The following is a 15,528-nucleotide window of genomic DNA, read 5'->3' as shown; positions in this document are numbered from 1 at the left end:
ATGGCGTGCAGCTCATCATAGAAGTGCGGCATGTCTGGGGCTCTGAACCGGAGTGGCCGTTTGTCTCTCTGGTTTTTTGGTAGGCTTGCCTGAGCTCCTTAATTTTCATGCGGCACTGCTGCAGGTCCCTGTTATAGCCTTTGTCCTTCATGCCATTGGAGATTTTTTTCAAATATTTTGCATTTCGTCTTTTCGAGGGGAGTTCTGCCAGCACGGATTTGTCTCCCCATACAGCGATCAGATCCCATACCTCCCGTTTCGTCCATGCTAGAGCTCTTTGGCGATTCTGGGACTGCATGGTCTCTTGTGGTGATGATCTCTGCGTGGTGACCTGTGCAGGTGAGCTCGCCACACTGGCCAAACAGGAAATGAGATTCAAAAGTTCACGGGCCTTTTCCTGTCTACCTGGCCAGTGCATCTGAGTTGAGAGTACTGTCCAGAGCGGTCACAACTGAGCACTCTGGGTTAGCTCCCGGAGGCCAATACCGTCGAATCGTGTCCACAGTACCCCAAATTCGACCCGGCAAGGCCGATTTCAGCGCTAATCCCCTCATTGGGGGTGGAGTAAAAAAATCGATTTTAAGAGCCCTTTAAGTTGAAAAAATGGGCTTCATCGTGTGGATGGGTGCAGGGTTAAATCGAGATAATGCTGCTAAATTCGACCTAAACTCGTAGTGTAGACCAGGCCTCAGATATCTAATACATACTTATCACTTCTAATTATTGATCATTCTTATACTTCTATAATCCTACAATTGAAATCTATGTAGCATACAATGATTATCTATGATATAGCATATGAGTTAATTATAAAATCACACAACACTCAATAAATGAATGATAAAATGGACCGATTGGCTACACATGCACTCCCTTAATTAAAAAATAACTTTAAGAGGAAATAGATGACTCAAGATATTGGTAGATATAGAGCCTTTCATTATGTTGCCATTTGAATCCAGCACAGGTTGGTCATGAAAGTTTATTTGATCACTGTTTGGGAGCCTCAATGAAAGGAACATGGTGGTTTAATTTTAGTTGCAAATGGAAAATTGTCTATGAACAAAAGCCATCACCAGAACTACCTCTAATTTTCACACTTGTTAGCATTCTTGGAGGAGAGGCAAAGGATTGAAGTGGGCTAGTATTATGGGGTTTGTCTATAGTACTTCTGGGAGTGAGCCTTCCAGGCAGAGTAGAGAAACTTGCGCTATCTTGGCTTGAGTAGCAGTTTCCAACTCCTGTCTCTGAATGCTCTCAGAAATTACCAGGTAAGCTGGCCCCAAAGAGAGAGTGTACACACAGCTTGACTGGTACAACTCAGGATCTGGTCCTTAATAACATTGCAACACTGAAATATATTTATAGTAAAACTTTAAAAGATAGTGAATAAGGCTGATAAATAGAAATGGTTACATATATAAAACAAAACATAAAATGAAATCTTAGGTCTACACTTATTAGTAGTTCCAGTTCCTGTGTAATGAAGTTGATTTTCTCCCAAGGATTCAGTCTTTGACAGAGCTTCTGGTTTTCAGTCAAAACAAGGATCTGAACTTTCATGAACACCCTCACCCTTCAAGGAATTTCCTCTGTGAATTGATGATAAAAATTTCGCACTTATTGCTCAGTTATAGTTCAGTAAACCTTTTGAAATGCTCTCTGATTTTAATCTACTCTTCTTGATAATTTCACATCCCCTTGTTGGTTGCATATACATATGGGGCTTCCATTGTATTGAATAATAATGCTTAGCTTACATCTGAAACAGAGAGAGGTGACTAAACATGCTTTTTCAGGCAAAGAACTTGTTTATGAACTCTGCCATGTTACAGCTTTTAAAACGTATCTTCAGTGTGTAAGTGTAACTCCTTATATAGTGTCTATACGTTCATTTCACAATGATTAATTAATGAAGGGTGTATCATTTGATACCTTACATTTAATACCTTGCAAGATGCTATTGATTACTCCTCCGGGAACTCTGCGCCAAAAAAAATTATGCACACAATATTTTAAAATTCTGCAAAATGCTGCAAATTTTATTTGTCAATAAATAAATGTCTCTCCAGCATGGCATGGGGAGCATAGACCACTAGCTGCATTGAGGTGGGAGATCACCCTGAAGTTCCAACCTCCATCAGTACAGAGACTCAGCAGTGAGGCTTCACCTGACCCTGAGACAATGCAGAGCTGGGCCTGCCCCAGAAACATCCTGGGGCCCTGTCCCTCTGTGCCAAGTGCACCAAGTGTGGGTGGGCAGGCTTAGCCCAGCAGGATCCAAGTGTGGGGGGATCCAGGTGTGGGGTGAGAGGGTTCTGTGCGGGGCAATCTGGGTGTGGGTGGCTCAGTGGGAGATCAGGATGCACAGAGGCTTGTTGGGGTGTTCCAGGTACAGGATCAATGGCATTCTGCAGGGGATCCAGGTGAAGGTGGTTGGGGCTCAGGAGCGTGGAGCTGGGTGTGGGGAGATGGGGCTCGGTGGGGGGGGGGCTGGGTGTGAGGGGGCTCATTTGGGGGGTCTGGTTGCTGGGGGAGTGGGGCTTGGTGGAGTGGGGATCAGTGTGGTGGGGGTCTGGTTGTGAGGGACTCCTTGGAGGGGTCCAGTGTAGGGGGGTTGGGCTTGTCAGGATGAAGGTTTGATGGGCCTGCTTAACAGAGGAGCACCAGCTTCTGCCGAGCGGATGCCACCTGCCGGGCTCCAGCTTCCCCCAGCGATTCTCCTATCCCCTTTTCTTCTCCATCCCCCTCCCCCATTCCAACCCCCCTTCCTTTCCCACTGCCTCTGCCCCCATCCCTTTACCCTCCTTTCCCTCATTTCCCCCACCTCCCCCACCCAGCCCCACCGCGGGCACTCACTGTTGCACAGAGTAGAAAACAGGAAGGCTCCCAGCACACAGAAATGGTGTCTGACTGGCACTAGGACCCAAGAGGCAGCGTTCAGCTGCAGTCAGTGGGAGCTGAGACACAGCTTCCTTCAGCTGGGCAGCTCTGCGCTTGTGGAATGAGGGGGGCGCAGTGGCATGTTAGCCCGTGCCTTGCCTCTGTTTGGAGGGGGGCAACTGCCCAAAAAAACTGCATCCATGGGTGCGCAGTCCCACAGACTCCCCCCCCCACGAGTATATTGATGGATAAATACTATGAAAGCAAAAGGAAAAGGAGTACTTGTGGCACCTTAGAGACTAACCAATTTATTTGAAACTATGAAAGCAGTATGTTAGGTGTAATGAGCTTGTCTGGCCTGATAGAAGTTGCTTTTACAGAACAGTGAGCCCTTTGCCAATTGGCATTAAGAAGTTCTGATGATCACACACACTCCCCCTTACAATGAAACAGCATAGTCAGCCACCAGCTATTCTGCAGGCTTTTGGTCATAACCCTCTTGCCTGGACGAGTATCTGCCACAATATTTTTTCTTCCCTTAATATGCACAATTTTCATGTCATAGAATCATAGAATATCAGGGTTGGAAGGGACCTCAGGAGATCATCTAGTCCAACCCCGTGCTCAAAGCAGGACCAATCCCCAATTTTTGCCCCAGATCCTGAAGTGGCCCCCTCAAGGATTGAGCTCACAACCCTGGGTTTAGCAGGCCAATGCTCAAACCACTGAGCTATCCCTGGCTCCCCCCCTGCATTGTAGTTCACTTTAGAAGTGAATGTAGTTCATTCTCCTGAATGTCCCTGTGTAGAGAAGACCAGAGAAGACAAATCATCCCCAGTTCATAGATGGGGAACTGAGACACAGATGACTTGCCCAAGGCCATGCTGAAAGTCTGGCAGAGTTAAGAGCTGAATGCAGGTTTGTGTCCCAGTCCAGGGGAAGCAGCTGAATCAGTTCATACTCTAGATGCTCTGCCCAAGCATACCCTTTTACTGGCAGCCCATGCCAGTTTTCTGGATTGTACCTGCTGACTTTGGGTTCCTTGGCAAAACAGTGTTGTGGATTGTCTGTGCTGCCAAAACACCCTTTTAGGCTTCCTGCGGTCTGGGGTCTTGAAGCTTTGGTTTCCAGCACAGAAGCCTGCAGAAAAGAACCTATACATTTTAATTCCCAGGCTGAGACACTTTTTATAGTTACAGCCTGCAGCTTTACCATCCAAATTAGAAGCCCTGAAAAATTGATTTTGTAATAGAAATACTGGCAGACCCTTTATGTTGATTGTGGAATGGCCATTGTAATAGTCTTCAAAATTATCACAGGATATGAAAATGTCCTGTTCTGCGGGCCCCGCAGACCCAGAGTGGCCCGGGGGATTAGCGGGGGGCTGGGAGCAGCCCGCTCCGCTTCCCTCACCCTGGCCCCAGCTGTGTTGCTCGGGGGAGGGAGCTTGGGGGAAGGGATCCCTCCCCACACACACTCACCAGCAGCGATGGAGGCGGAGCAGCCTGGCTCCAGCCCGCTCCACTCCGCCAGCTCCCAGCCACGGTGTCTGAGTGCCTGTCAGGGGGCAGGGGTGTGAATAGGTGTCGGGGCAGTCAGAGGACAGGAAGCAGAGGGGTTGGGTAGGGGATGGGGTCCTGGGGGTGATTAGGGACAGGGGGTCTCTGGAGGAGGCGGTCAGGGGACAAGGAGTAGGGGGGCCAAAGCAAGTTTGATATAACGCGGTTTCACATATAACGCGGTAAGATTTTTTTGGCTCCCGCGGACCGCATTATATCGGGGTAGAGGTGCGGTTTGAGCAAAGACAAAAAATCATATTTATTGTTGCCTCGTTTAATGGCTGTTAGATAGTGAAGAAATGGAGAAAAGTTGTCAGTAAAATCTGATTCTTTCAGCATTTGAGAATATCTCCAGGAAACTGCAGAGTTTCTCCGATATAGAGAGGTGGGTCCTGGGCTTCTCATCAAGGTAATGCTACTGGACTTTGCTGATGAGAGGTTGCCCCCTTTTGTATCAGCCTCTGCATGATAGGATTAGTCTCCTGGCTATAGGTGTCTGGTCACTTTTTGCCCCAAGCTCTAGAATTACCATAGGATAGTTGATTAGATAGGTCACTGATCTAGTCTGCTGTTATAACATTTCTGTACATATGGTTATGAAATCTAATTGTGGTCATAAACTATTGTATTTTACAGTGTTTCTTTAATTTTCATTCATGTCCTCTTGTGCTGTTTCTCTAGAGCTGAACTATAATATCTGTCATAAGAGGCAAATTAACCAATTTTACGTTGATAAACATGCTAGTGTATTTTTATTTTGTTTTTTTAATTCACTTGCATATATTTCTGATCTTATTCTAAGGAGCTGATTGACATAAAGATGGTGCAGTGCAAAAGAGTTGTAAATGGCAAGTACAATATATTTTGATAAAAACTTTCAAGTACCATTTTTCTTCAGTAAATGCTGAGAAATGCTCGTTTACTTTGTTGATTTGGTAGCTAGAGACACTTAAGCAGTAGCTACAAGAGGTGTTAATATTCCCATTCCATTGTATAAAGAGTTAGAGGGACACATTTGGGTTAAAAATAAAATGGAAAAAAAATAATTTCATTGCTGTTATTCATAATTACTTACATTATTAAAACTAAAAGGTTAAGATCTAATTTGTTTTTAGCAACTTGCACATAATTGGTGAAATCTTTTAAAATGACTTCTTGCTTAAAGAATGAAATGAGTTTATATGTTCTCCAACAACTGGGTCAGTTTGCTCAGCTTACAGAGGATTTTGGTTTTTTTTTTGGTCAGGTTTTAGTTCTTTCTGTTATAACAGTAATAAAGTTTCCATAACTGAAATTTAGTTGATAATTTGGTTGGTGTCACATTATATAGAAAGATTCCAGCTTGCTTTGCAATGGATGTATACAGCTAACAGGACTGAAAGCATTTTTAGTAATGTTTACAGATAGAATTTGAAGACGAGGGCTGGTTGATTTTTTGAATGCAAAATGTTTTAATAAAAAAATCTCCTTTTTGTAATGGAAAATTAGCACCAAAAATGTGGGATTTTTTCCCAAGTTTTCTGGTTTTCAACTGAACTGGAAAAATAATTAGTCTTTTTTAATGTATTTTTTAAAGTTATCCCCTATTCTCTCCTTTTTCCCCTTCCCCTTTTATTGGCAAAATGGAAAAAAGAGTGGGGGGAAAAAAAAGGAAAAGGGTAGGGGGGGAGAGGAAAAAGGAAGAAAATTACAGTGGGGTTGTGAAATGGGGGTTAAAGGAAAAATTAAACTAAGAGAGCAATGTTTGAAACTGAAAATTTTCAAAGAAAATATTGTTCCATTTCAAAACCTGCAAAATTAAAATGACTTACAAACTCTTATAGAAAATATTGAAGTCCTTTTAAGTGTACTTCTGCTTTTGACCAGCTCTATTGAGGAAACATTGGGAGCATTTATGTTGAATTATAGATTCAAATTAACGCATTTACAATTTTGTGCCCTTTTACCATTTAAACTGAGGTGGTTTTAAGTGCACTCAATGCACTTATTTCCATTAAATGTACGCTGTGTTTTATCTCTATATATTCAAACTCATTGGTGCTGAATAAACTTCCTCCTTAATAACTTTATATTGGGAGACCTCCAGTGAGCTACATCACATATAGTAGTCTTCTGATTAAGGATTTAAGTATTAAAGCTGAAATACAGTGGGTTTTGGGTTGTTGTTTTTTATGAGAAAACCTAGAGGCAATTATTAGAACAGACCTTGGAACACACAAACATTCATGTTCGCTGTTAGGATATAGATATGCAGGCCTACCTGTAAAGGCCTATACTTTAAGAATTTAGGTATTTGTTTATTATTTAGCTAGTTATAGAGGTATAAAAGAAAGAATCAAGCCCCCTAACATTCACAAATAACTATACCAAGCAGTCTCTTCTTTAATGTGATAGCTCAGAGGGACACTCAAGGATAATAGTCTTTAACATAGAGCTATTCTCAGTGTAGGTCAGTTTTTTGAGCTCTTGCCTTGGCTATTTGGCTTGCCCCTCTCCCCATTCATAAGCTGAAAACCTACAATTTCTATACTGTTTTAAGGTACATAATGGTGAATATCACAATAATGGTGCTGTACAACCCAGAAAAGCACATGGTGAAATTTTTGACTATCATGTAAACATGTAGCAAGCTGGGTCTTGATTTGTTTTGTTTCATAAATGTTTGTTTTAGTAAGTTAGTTGAAAAGAAAAGATAAGATACACCTGAATTGTTTGAAAATGACAATGGGGTGACAAAGGTGTACGTCAATTTTTACGTTTCAGAATAGTCAACTAAAATAGTGGCTTCCACTTTTGTACAGTGCCTAATGCAATAGGGTCCTGACTTGGTTGCCCTTAAGGTGCTACTGCAACATACATTTAAAATAATGAGTGGTGACTGCATGAAAGGGGTGAAGAACTGGACTAGAAACAAGGCAGAGCATACGTATTAATGGACCGGATGGAACACATTCTGTGTAGATTTATATAGTTAATATAGTCCTGTTGGCTCTAATGAATTTTGCTGTGTAAATCATTACAAGATGACCCAGTTTATGTTAACAGTTTGAATGAGAAGGGCTTAACTGACCCTTCTGAAAGCAGATAAAATTTGAGTCTACAGGTATATGCTTTCAAGAAATAAGATTCATCCCAGTGTGAATGATCCCCACAATGCTCTATACACCTCTTCTGCCCTTCAGAGAGGATCTTAAGAGATAAAGGGGGACTGGCACCTTCATCCTAAAGGTGTCAGGTGAAATTGGCAATTATGACTTCTAAGGAATTTGTATATGGTGTGGTGTATTAGTATACTTTGTCTAATATTATTCTTATTTTTGCTAAAAGACCACATTTGTTTTCCTTAGTTGCTGACACCAGATGTCAATCTATTTCATCTGTATTTATAATGATTTTTCATTAGGACGTTCTAGGTGGCATCTGTCAGCTAATCACATGAAAACTGCTGCTGCATAATAAAATTCTTTAATGTTCCAACTCAACCTTGGAGTCAGTTTGCTAATTTTTATATTAGAGAGTTATTGGCTAGAAAATTGTATTTTTTTCCCCCATCAAACTTACAGATTAATGGAATTAAAGCCAGAAAAGGCTATTGTGATCCTCTAGTTTAATCTCCTATATAACACAGGCCGTAGAACTTCCCCAAAATAATTCCTAGGGCATATCTTTTAGAAAAATATCCAATCTTGATTTTAAAATTGTCAGTGATGGAGAATCCACTGCAACCCCTGGTTAAATTGTTCCAATAGTTAACTGCTCCCACTGTTAAAAAAATTTCTGCCTTTTTTACAATTTTGAATTTGTCAGGCTTCAGCTTCCAACCATTGGGTCGTGTTATACCTTTCTCTGCTAGATTGAAGAGCACATTATTAAATGTTTGTTCCTCTTGTATAAACTTCAACCAAGTGACCCCTTAATATTCTCTCTTTTAAACTCTAGGTTGAGCTCCTTTAGTCTCACTATAAAGCATGTTTTGTAATCCCTTAATCATTCTCGTGGCTCCTCTCTAAACCCTCTTTCATTTATCCACATCCTTGTTGAATTGTGAACACCAGAACTGGACACAGTATTCCAGCAGCGGTCACACCAGTGCCTAACACTGAGGTAAAATAACCTCTACTCCTACTTGAGATTCCACCATTTATGCAGTCACAGCTTTCACTTTGAACACTTGGAGTTATGGTTTTTCAACCTTTTATCCTTCTGCTAACCCACACTGAATCACTTTTTCTGTTCTGTGATCCCATATTTACTACTTGCAGCCAGTCCTCAGTTACACCTCAGAATCCTGTGTGCCATTTTCCATGAGAACCAGTATAGTGTTTTATGGGTGCATTTGGCACCTGAGGACTGCTTTCAAGTGGTTAAGGAAAACTGGATGAGGAGAGCCATTTGCTTGTGGCCATGTTTTTAGAACCGCTCACCTAGATTAATGAACATAGGCCAAATTGAGCCTTGGCATAAGTGGGTGCTACTCCCATTGAAACCAAAATGGAACTGCTCCTACTTAAACCATGGTTTAATTTGGCCCCATGATGGGAGTAGAAAAGGGGACGTTTGAGGTATTTGATCCAGCCCACTTTAATATAGGAATATCAGCAGTTTTGAAAAGGTAAAATTAGTTACTGTATTTTGATATATAATCATCTATAAAAATATTCAGTCTGAACGAGTAGAAAAATAAACCATTGAATCAATGTTACTTACAGCTTCTCAGTGGCTTGTCTGTTTTCGTCTTGATCATGGAGTTAAATTCAATTGTTTTATACTCAAATGAATTCACTGTATTAAATTCAAGGCTTCATAACGCATGTGCAATTCTCATTAAGACCTTTTATCAAGAAAATTTTAGAATCTGGTAATTTCTGTAGGCTAATACAAGTCACTGTTTTGCTGTACCATACCTCTCTTCAGAAATGTTTTAGAATACTGCCGTAATCCTTTTGGATTTAGCACATGGATTTTGCAGTAGTGATCACAGCTGCAGTCCTTCCCAGAGGACCTGGCAGTGTTTTGGGGAGAGGAAGAATGCTATGTATGCTTTCAGTAAATTACACAAATTTGAGATGCCATCAGGTTAGCTTGGGCTCAGTATGTTTTCTAAAAACAAGATTTAAAAAAATTGAATTTTTTTCAATTGGATTCAAGTCGTTTTAATTCTAGTATAGGGTAACGGTAGGAGATGTCTGGAGTCCAGCATTCTCCTGGGGTATCCATAAGCAACACTGCAGCGTTATGTCTGGTGATTGAGAACTGGAGCGTGAAAGTGACTAGTTCACATGCATTGTGCAAGGTGAGAGAAATTAATGAATATTAAAGGTTCACATTTTAAACTACTTCTCGCTCTTATTAGAAATTGAAAGAAATTAAACCTATAAACCTATTAACCTAAATGTTAACGTTCCAAGTGTCTTTGACATAGCTCACAAAGGCAAATAATAAAACTAGTAACTGTTGTTTACCCCAGGAACTACACATCTTTACACAGGCTTTAATCCTTAAGCCTCTCTCTCTCCAAAAGCCTTGGCATGGCCTGAAAATCAACAGACATATTTTTTGTTTTATTTTTTCCAGAACATAGGCTAGATTTTAAAGCTGAGGCCGCCTCATAATGAAGGCTCTACCATCAGCTTCTCCTCTAAATCAAGAGAGATCCAGTTCAGGTTCTTGCGCTGATTGTGGGTGGATCAGTATGGCATGAGAGAGGGACATGGACAGTCCCTCAAGTAGTCAGATTGTAAGACATTTAGGGCTTTTAAAAACCAAATCAGTACCTTAAGCTGGACTAGGAAACTAGCCAGTGCAGAAGATAAAAGTCCATGTCAGTTCCTGTTGGTAAGCACAGCCTGCCAAATAGGCTGCCTCTGGTTCTGCATCAGTTTCAGCCCCCTGGTTGGCTTAAGGTGCATTGCAGAAGCTTACAGTTATATTAGTAGCATTGACCAAGGAATTTTAAAAAATACATATTTCAACATAAAATTGTCTTTAGAAAAGCTAGCCAAAGTGCATCACTAACAGACAGAGCAGAAGAACTGCTCTAGCCATTCAGGGAAATAACTCATTTATTTCTATGTCTGCTTTCATAAACAAGTTTTGTTAAAATTTCAATAACATCAAGTTAATAGTTTAGACTCGTGAACTAGGACATTCAGCAGTAAGTCTTGCATTTCATGCTCTGATTCTAAAACCACTGTTTTTCACAAATATCTGTGTGAGGGATGAAGCATTGGTTGTAATGCTTAATTGTCCGTTGTATGACAACCTAATGAACTTTTTGCATATATGACTCAACTCTGCATTGTTTCTTGATAAACTTTGATTCTGACAGTGAGGTGTACAGCTTTATTTGGTAGAAATTCATTTTATATGCACATTGTATATTTTTAATTGCTTCGGCTGGCTTATTTTGTGATTATATTTAGCTATATTATTTTCTCCCATTTTTTGTCTCTCTATCCTATTTCACGTAGAGGTGCTTGAAACAGTGGACTTTGTAGCTCCGAACGAAAGAGTTGTTTTCAGAACCTGTGTGAGAGAGAGAGATTGTGTTGTCTTTCAAATGGTAAGACACCAAGAACAGTTACATTTCTGATTAATTTTATTGGCACTGTACTGTTTAGATATAGCTAAATGTAGCTCTGTGTCAGATGTTAAGCAGCTCCCAGATTTCTCAACCGGTGTTAATCTTTCTGGACTCTAATTTCACACTGAGTGCATTGCAAGATTTCTAAACTAATTGTATGCAAGCATACACAGAATAGGTGACCAATGTGTGTATTGTGGGCCACAGATGTAGCTTATTTCTACACAATGTCATCTTAGCTATGTGTTCAAACATACTGGTACCAAAACTAAATTACAGTGAAATGTGATCTTACCATCATTTGTAATTTCATTAAATAGAACTCATAGCTAGACATCATTTGTGTTTAGTAGTTTTAATAACGTTTAACACTTTTTTTATCAACATTTTTTGTTGTTCATTCATTCAGTTAACTGGTTCATTGGCATGTGTCAATCCTGTAAATAACAGTGATGTTTAACATTTCACAATGCCATACAAGTCACAGAAGAAAGAAGAACATTGTTCCCGCCCCAGATAATACAAGTTTTAGACAACGCAAGCAACGTTTGGTGGGCAAGGATTACAGAGCTACAGTTACACAGGTCTCAGTTTAGGCATATCTGTGTCATGGTGGTTCAGCTAAGATTTGCACATTTAGAAGAAAAAGGGACAATATTTATTGTGAATATAATGTTTTTATTAGATTAAAACAAATTCAGTTTTGACTTTTAAAATGCAGGACAACATGTGTGTTACATAGTGGGCCCTGATCCTGCAAAGATTTAAGTACATTCTTAACTTCACACACTATGCTGGCTTCAGATTTGTCTTTAACTGACTAATTTTGCTACCGAGTAGTGGACCTCTGTCATATTATACATATACCCACTCTAAAAAGTGTATAAAATATGTATATCTACACGAGGAGTGGCCAACCTGTGGCTCCGGAGCCACATGTGGCTCTTCAGAAGTTAATATGTGGCTTCTTGTATAGGCACCGACTCCGGGGCTGGAGCTACAGATGCCAACTTTCCAATGTGCCAGGGGGTGCTCACTGCTCAACCCCTGGCTCTGCCACAGGCCCTACCCCCACTCCACCCCTTCCTGCCCTGAGCCTTGAGTGCCCTCGCTCCTCCCCCTCCTCCCCAGAGCCTCATGCACACCACGAAACAGCTGATCAGGAGTTGCGGGGAGGGAGGGAGAGGTGCTGATTGGCGAGGCTGCCGGTGGGTGGGAGGCACTGGGAGCGGGGTTGGGGAGCTGATGGGGGGGCTGCTGACGTATTACTGTGACTCTTTGGCAAAGTACATTGGTAAATTCTGGCTCCATTTCAGGCTCAGGTTAGCCACCCCGATCTACACAAAAGCATTTATTATAAAACAGAATCAAGTGAACAAATATTAATTATATCCTTTTTGCCCCACAGGGATCAGCAGATGCTGAGAGAGCCTTGGCTGTAGCCAAGCTTGTGTAAGTTCTCATAGAATCTTACCTGAAAATAATTTCTTTCCCTGTGGCTTGCTGGGGTGTAATTTAATTTGTAAAGACTAGTTTTCAGTTTTATCCAAATGCAGCTATCATTTGAAACCAGGCATTGATGCAGTTTGATGTATTTTTTTTATTTGTATTATTATTAGTAGTAGTGGTAGGTAGGTAGTTAGTTAGTTATAAGTTTTCAAGGGGAAATTAATATTTTTAGAGGTCAGAAGTAAGGTATGAGAGTCCTGTGTGATTAGCAGAGCTACTAGGGTAAAAAAAAGTTCGACTAAGCGTTGAAGCAACTGCTCAGCAAGTTGCAGCAGATTTCGCCATCTAGAAAGATCAGTGGGGGAACAGCATGAACAGGCTGTACTCCTGCTCCCATTAGCAGTAATGATTTTTTTTCAAGGCAGTAGCTGCTCAAGCAATTACTTTTCATGCTAGTGACTGCTGTGCAACTTTGTAATAGGCATGCCAGGTCTCTGTCCTCAGCGTGTTTTTTTTTGTGATGCTGCACACCTGCTGATAAAGCCCTATTGACCAATTTCTTGTGTTATTTGTGATTTTAAAGCTCTCAACTGGATGTGTGTTAAACAGAAGAAAAACAGTAGAAGTTTTGCTTCAGTGGTGAGGAATATAACTTTTAAACCCACATAAAATCACCTGAGAAATCATGAGAAATTTTTCTTGTTTATTTTTGAAAAATGATATAAAACAATATTTTGCAGGGTATGAGTTTGTAGGGAGAACATCCTAGCTATGTTTGTTCCCTAAGAGTCAGTAAGAGTCTTTGAATTCTTCCATAAGGGCAAATGAAATTCTTATATACGTATTGAAGTGGTTTTGGAGACCACTGTATAAATATACACAAAATTTAAACTAGTGAGGAGATAAAAGAAAAGATTCAGAGGTTTGGAAAAAATCTCCAAACTTCAAATTCTCATCTAAACCTCTTGGGGATGGAAAACTCACTTAAGCAGGCTCTCTGGCAAGATGCTTTTTTCCTTTTCTAGTCTGAAATATTTGTGGGGATTTTTTGTTCTTTTCTTTTCAGAGAGAATGATGTAGCTGGGATTGATATCAACATGGGCTGTCCAAAAGAATATTCTACTAAGGCAGGTTGATTTTAATCCCTTTAAATATTCTCTTTTCCTGCTTACAGGCACAGGATGCAACACATGTTCTGCTTTTCTGGTTCTGGCAAGTTGTTATTTGATTTTCTCTGTTCTGAATGTTCAATTATTTATAGTTGCAATGAGTCATTCTATTCTTGGCTGCAACTGTGATCTCTTAACATTCAGAAATAAGGGCAACTGTATTTGTCCAGACCATTAGAATCATCAGGCCAGCCATTTTATTGTTGCTCCCTTTTCCCTGATCTGTTGTCAAAATTTGGGGCCTTGCAGGCTATTTTAAATTAGCAGAAGAATGAAATTCAGGTATTTCTTAGGTGCAATCCTGCTTTTTTACAAAAAATGTACATGCAGTCATCTTTCCCTGAACACAGTAGGAACAAAGAGGAGGCAGTTTCCTTGAACAGAATTTCAAGTCTCTTTCCAACCAGTATTCTGCTCAAAAAGAATCTCTCTCTCGGCTTTCTCCTAGGGCCATGTTAAAAGTGTTTCTCTCGCTGTCTGCTGGCTTACCTGCTATTGTGCCCCTACCTTCCTTCACTGCAATTCAATCAATCCCCCTGTTTCTGTTATCACTAAACAAAAGGGAATTTCGTTGCTCCCTCACTTAGGCTGAATGAAAGGCTGCCAGAATGCTCTCCAGCATGGCATCATAATTGGAAGGTTCTTTTCAGCTTAAACAATATTTCATCTTTAGGGATGCCGCGGCTTCAGAAAGCTGCACGTGGTGGCTGTTCATCAGGCCAACCTATTGACAGGAATAATTAGCTTGTTGTATGAACAGAAAAGCAGGGAAGCTTTGCTCCAAGTAGATATAATGCTTCTGGGGATAGGGGACAGAGGTGTTAAGTGACCCCTGATTTCAGTGCATCTCAGTTCTCTATTGGAGGGTTACAAAACCCAAAATCTTAGCCTTCTGGTTATCGTTGTTGGCTAAAGAAATTTAGTTTGGTATTTCAACTTCCTTTAAGTGAAATATATTGGGATTTTGGATCAGTTCTATTCTAGCAAGGTGATGCAAAAGAGTCTGACTTGCAGCATCCTTTAACTAGATATCAGAATTAGCATTAACATTGACTGGTATTTTAATTGCTGTTATTACTGTCAGTTATAAAAGAAAAAACTAATATTTATTCCACTCTTAACATGAAAAAGGAACACCTCAAAATGCTTCATATAAAAATTATTTTATTAAATAAAGAGATAGCAAAGAGAATTAATACTGTCTTTCTCAGAACCAAAAATCTATTTTATTGAGGAGGAAAATTTCATGTTTATATTTACAGCTCATTAATATTAAATAAATACCAAATATTCATTAGTACCAAATGATGCTGATTAGTTAAATCACACAAATAATCTTTAACAATAAAATGATTGCTAAATAACCAGTTAACTGGGAATCAATGATATTTTAAAGACAATAAAACCACAACATTTGAATAGAATGATCAATTTCATTAGAATATAATTCTTGATCAGTTCCTATTGTCCATATGACATTTTCATATGCTAATCTACTTATGGTTATTTATAACAGGGTAATGTTTCTCCTGTGGAATTATATCAAGGACAGAAGTAACAAAAAAGTTAAATATAGATTATATATTTTGGATCTGAAAATCAGATTTTGATACCTTTGAGCAGTTTGTAGCTGAATTGTGAACAGTATTCTTTCTGCTATAAAATTGCAAATAAATGTGGATAATCATAATTTTTAGGATATACATGTTAACATATTTCAGAACAAAATTGGTACGTCTCTTTACAAGAGAAGAATAGATAAAATATTTTTTGTACACGATAGTGGTTTTCATTTTGAAACTATAATAAGAAATTTACCATCATCTTCAATTGTTGAATTAAATGAATATGTTGTAATCAGAGAGAATGTTTTAAGATTGATAGG

At 39.8% G+C, this 15,528-nt stretch overlaps 1 protein-coding gene across 4 annotated transcripts in view; it reads left to right on the top strand.

Annotated features, from left to right (window-relative positions):
• Positions 1 to 15,528, top strand: part of DUS2 (dihydrouridine synthase 2) — a 56,306-nt gene that overhangs the window by 9,184 nt on the left and 31,594 nt on the right. For all 4 annotated transcript variants that reach the window (XM_077830764.1, XM_077830763.1, XM_077830765.1 and 1 more), the window contains exons 3-6: positions 5,245 to 5,290; positions 10,913 to 11,004; positions 12,434 to 12,477; positions 13,541 to 13,605. In XM_077830764.1, the coding sequence (XP_077686890.1) occupies positions 5,245 to 5,290; positions 10,913 to 11,004; positions 12,434 to 12,477; positions 13,541 to 13,605 (247 nt within the window). The remainder of the gene's footprint in view (positions 1 to 5,244; positions 5,291 to 10,912; positions 11,005 to 12,433; positions 12,478 to 13,540; positions 13,606 to 15,528) is intronic.

This window comes from Eretmochelys imbricata, chromosome 12 (assembly GCF_965152235.1).
Source record: "Eretmochelys imbricata isolate rEreImb1 chromosome 12, rEreImb1.hap1, whole genome shotgun sequence".
NCBI classification, from domain to species: Eukaryota; Metazoa; Chordata; order Testudines; family Cheloniidae; genus Eretmochelys; species Eretmochelys imbricata.
Note: the sequence above shows the minus strand (reverse complement) of the source record. Positions and strands in the feature narration are given on the sequence as shown.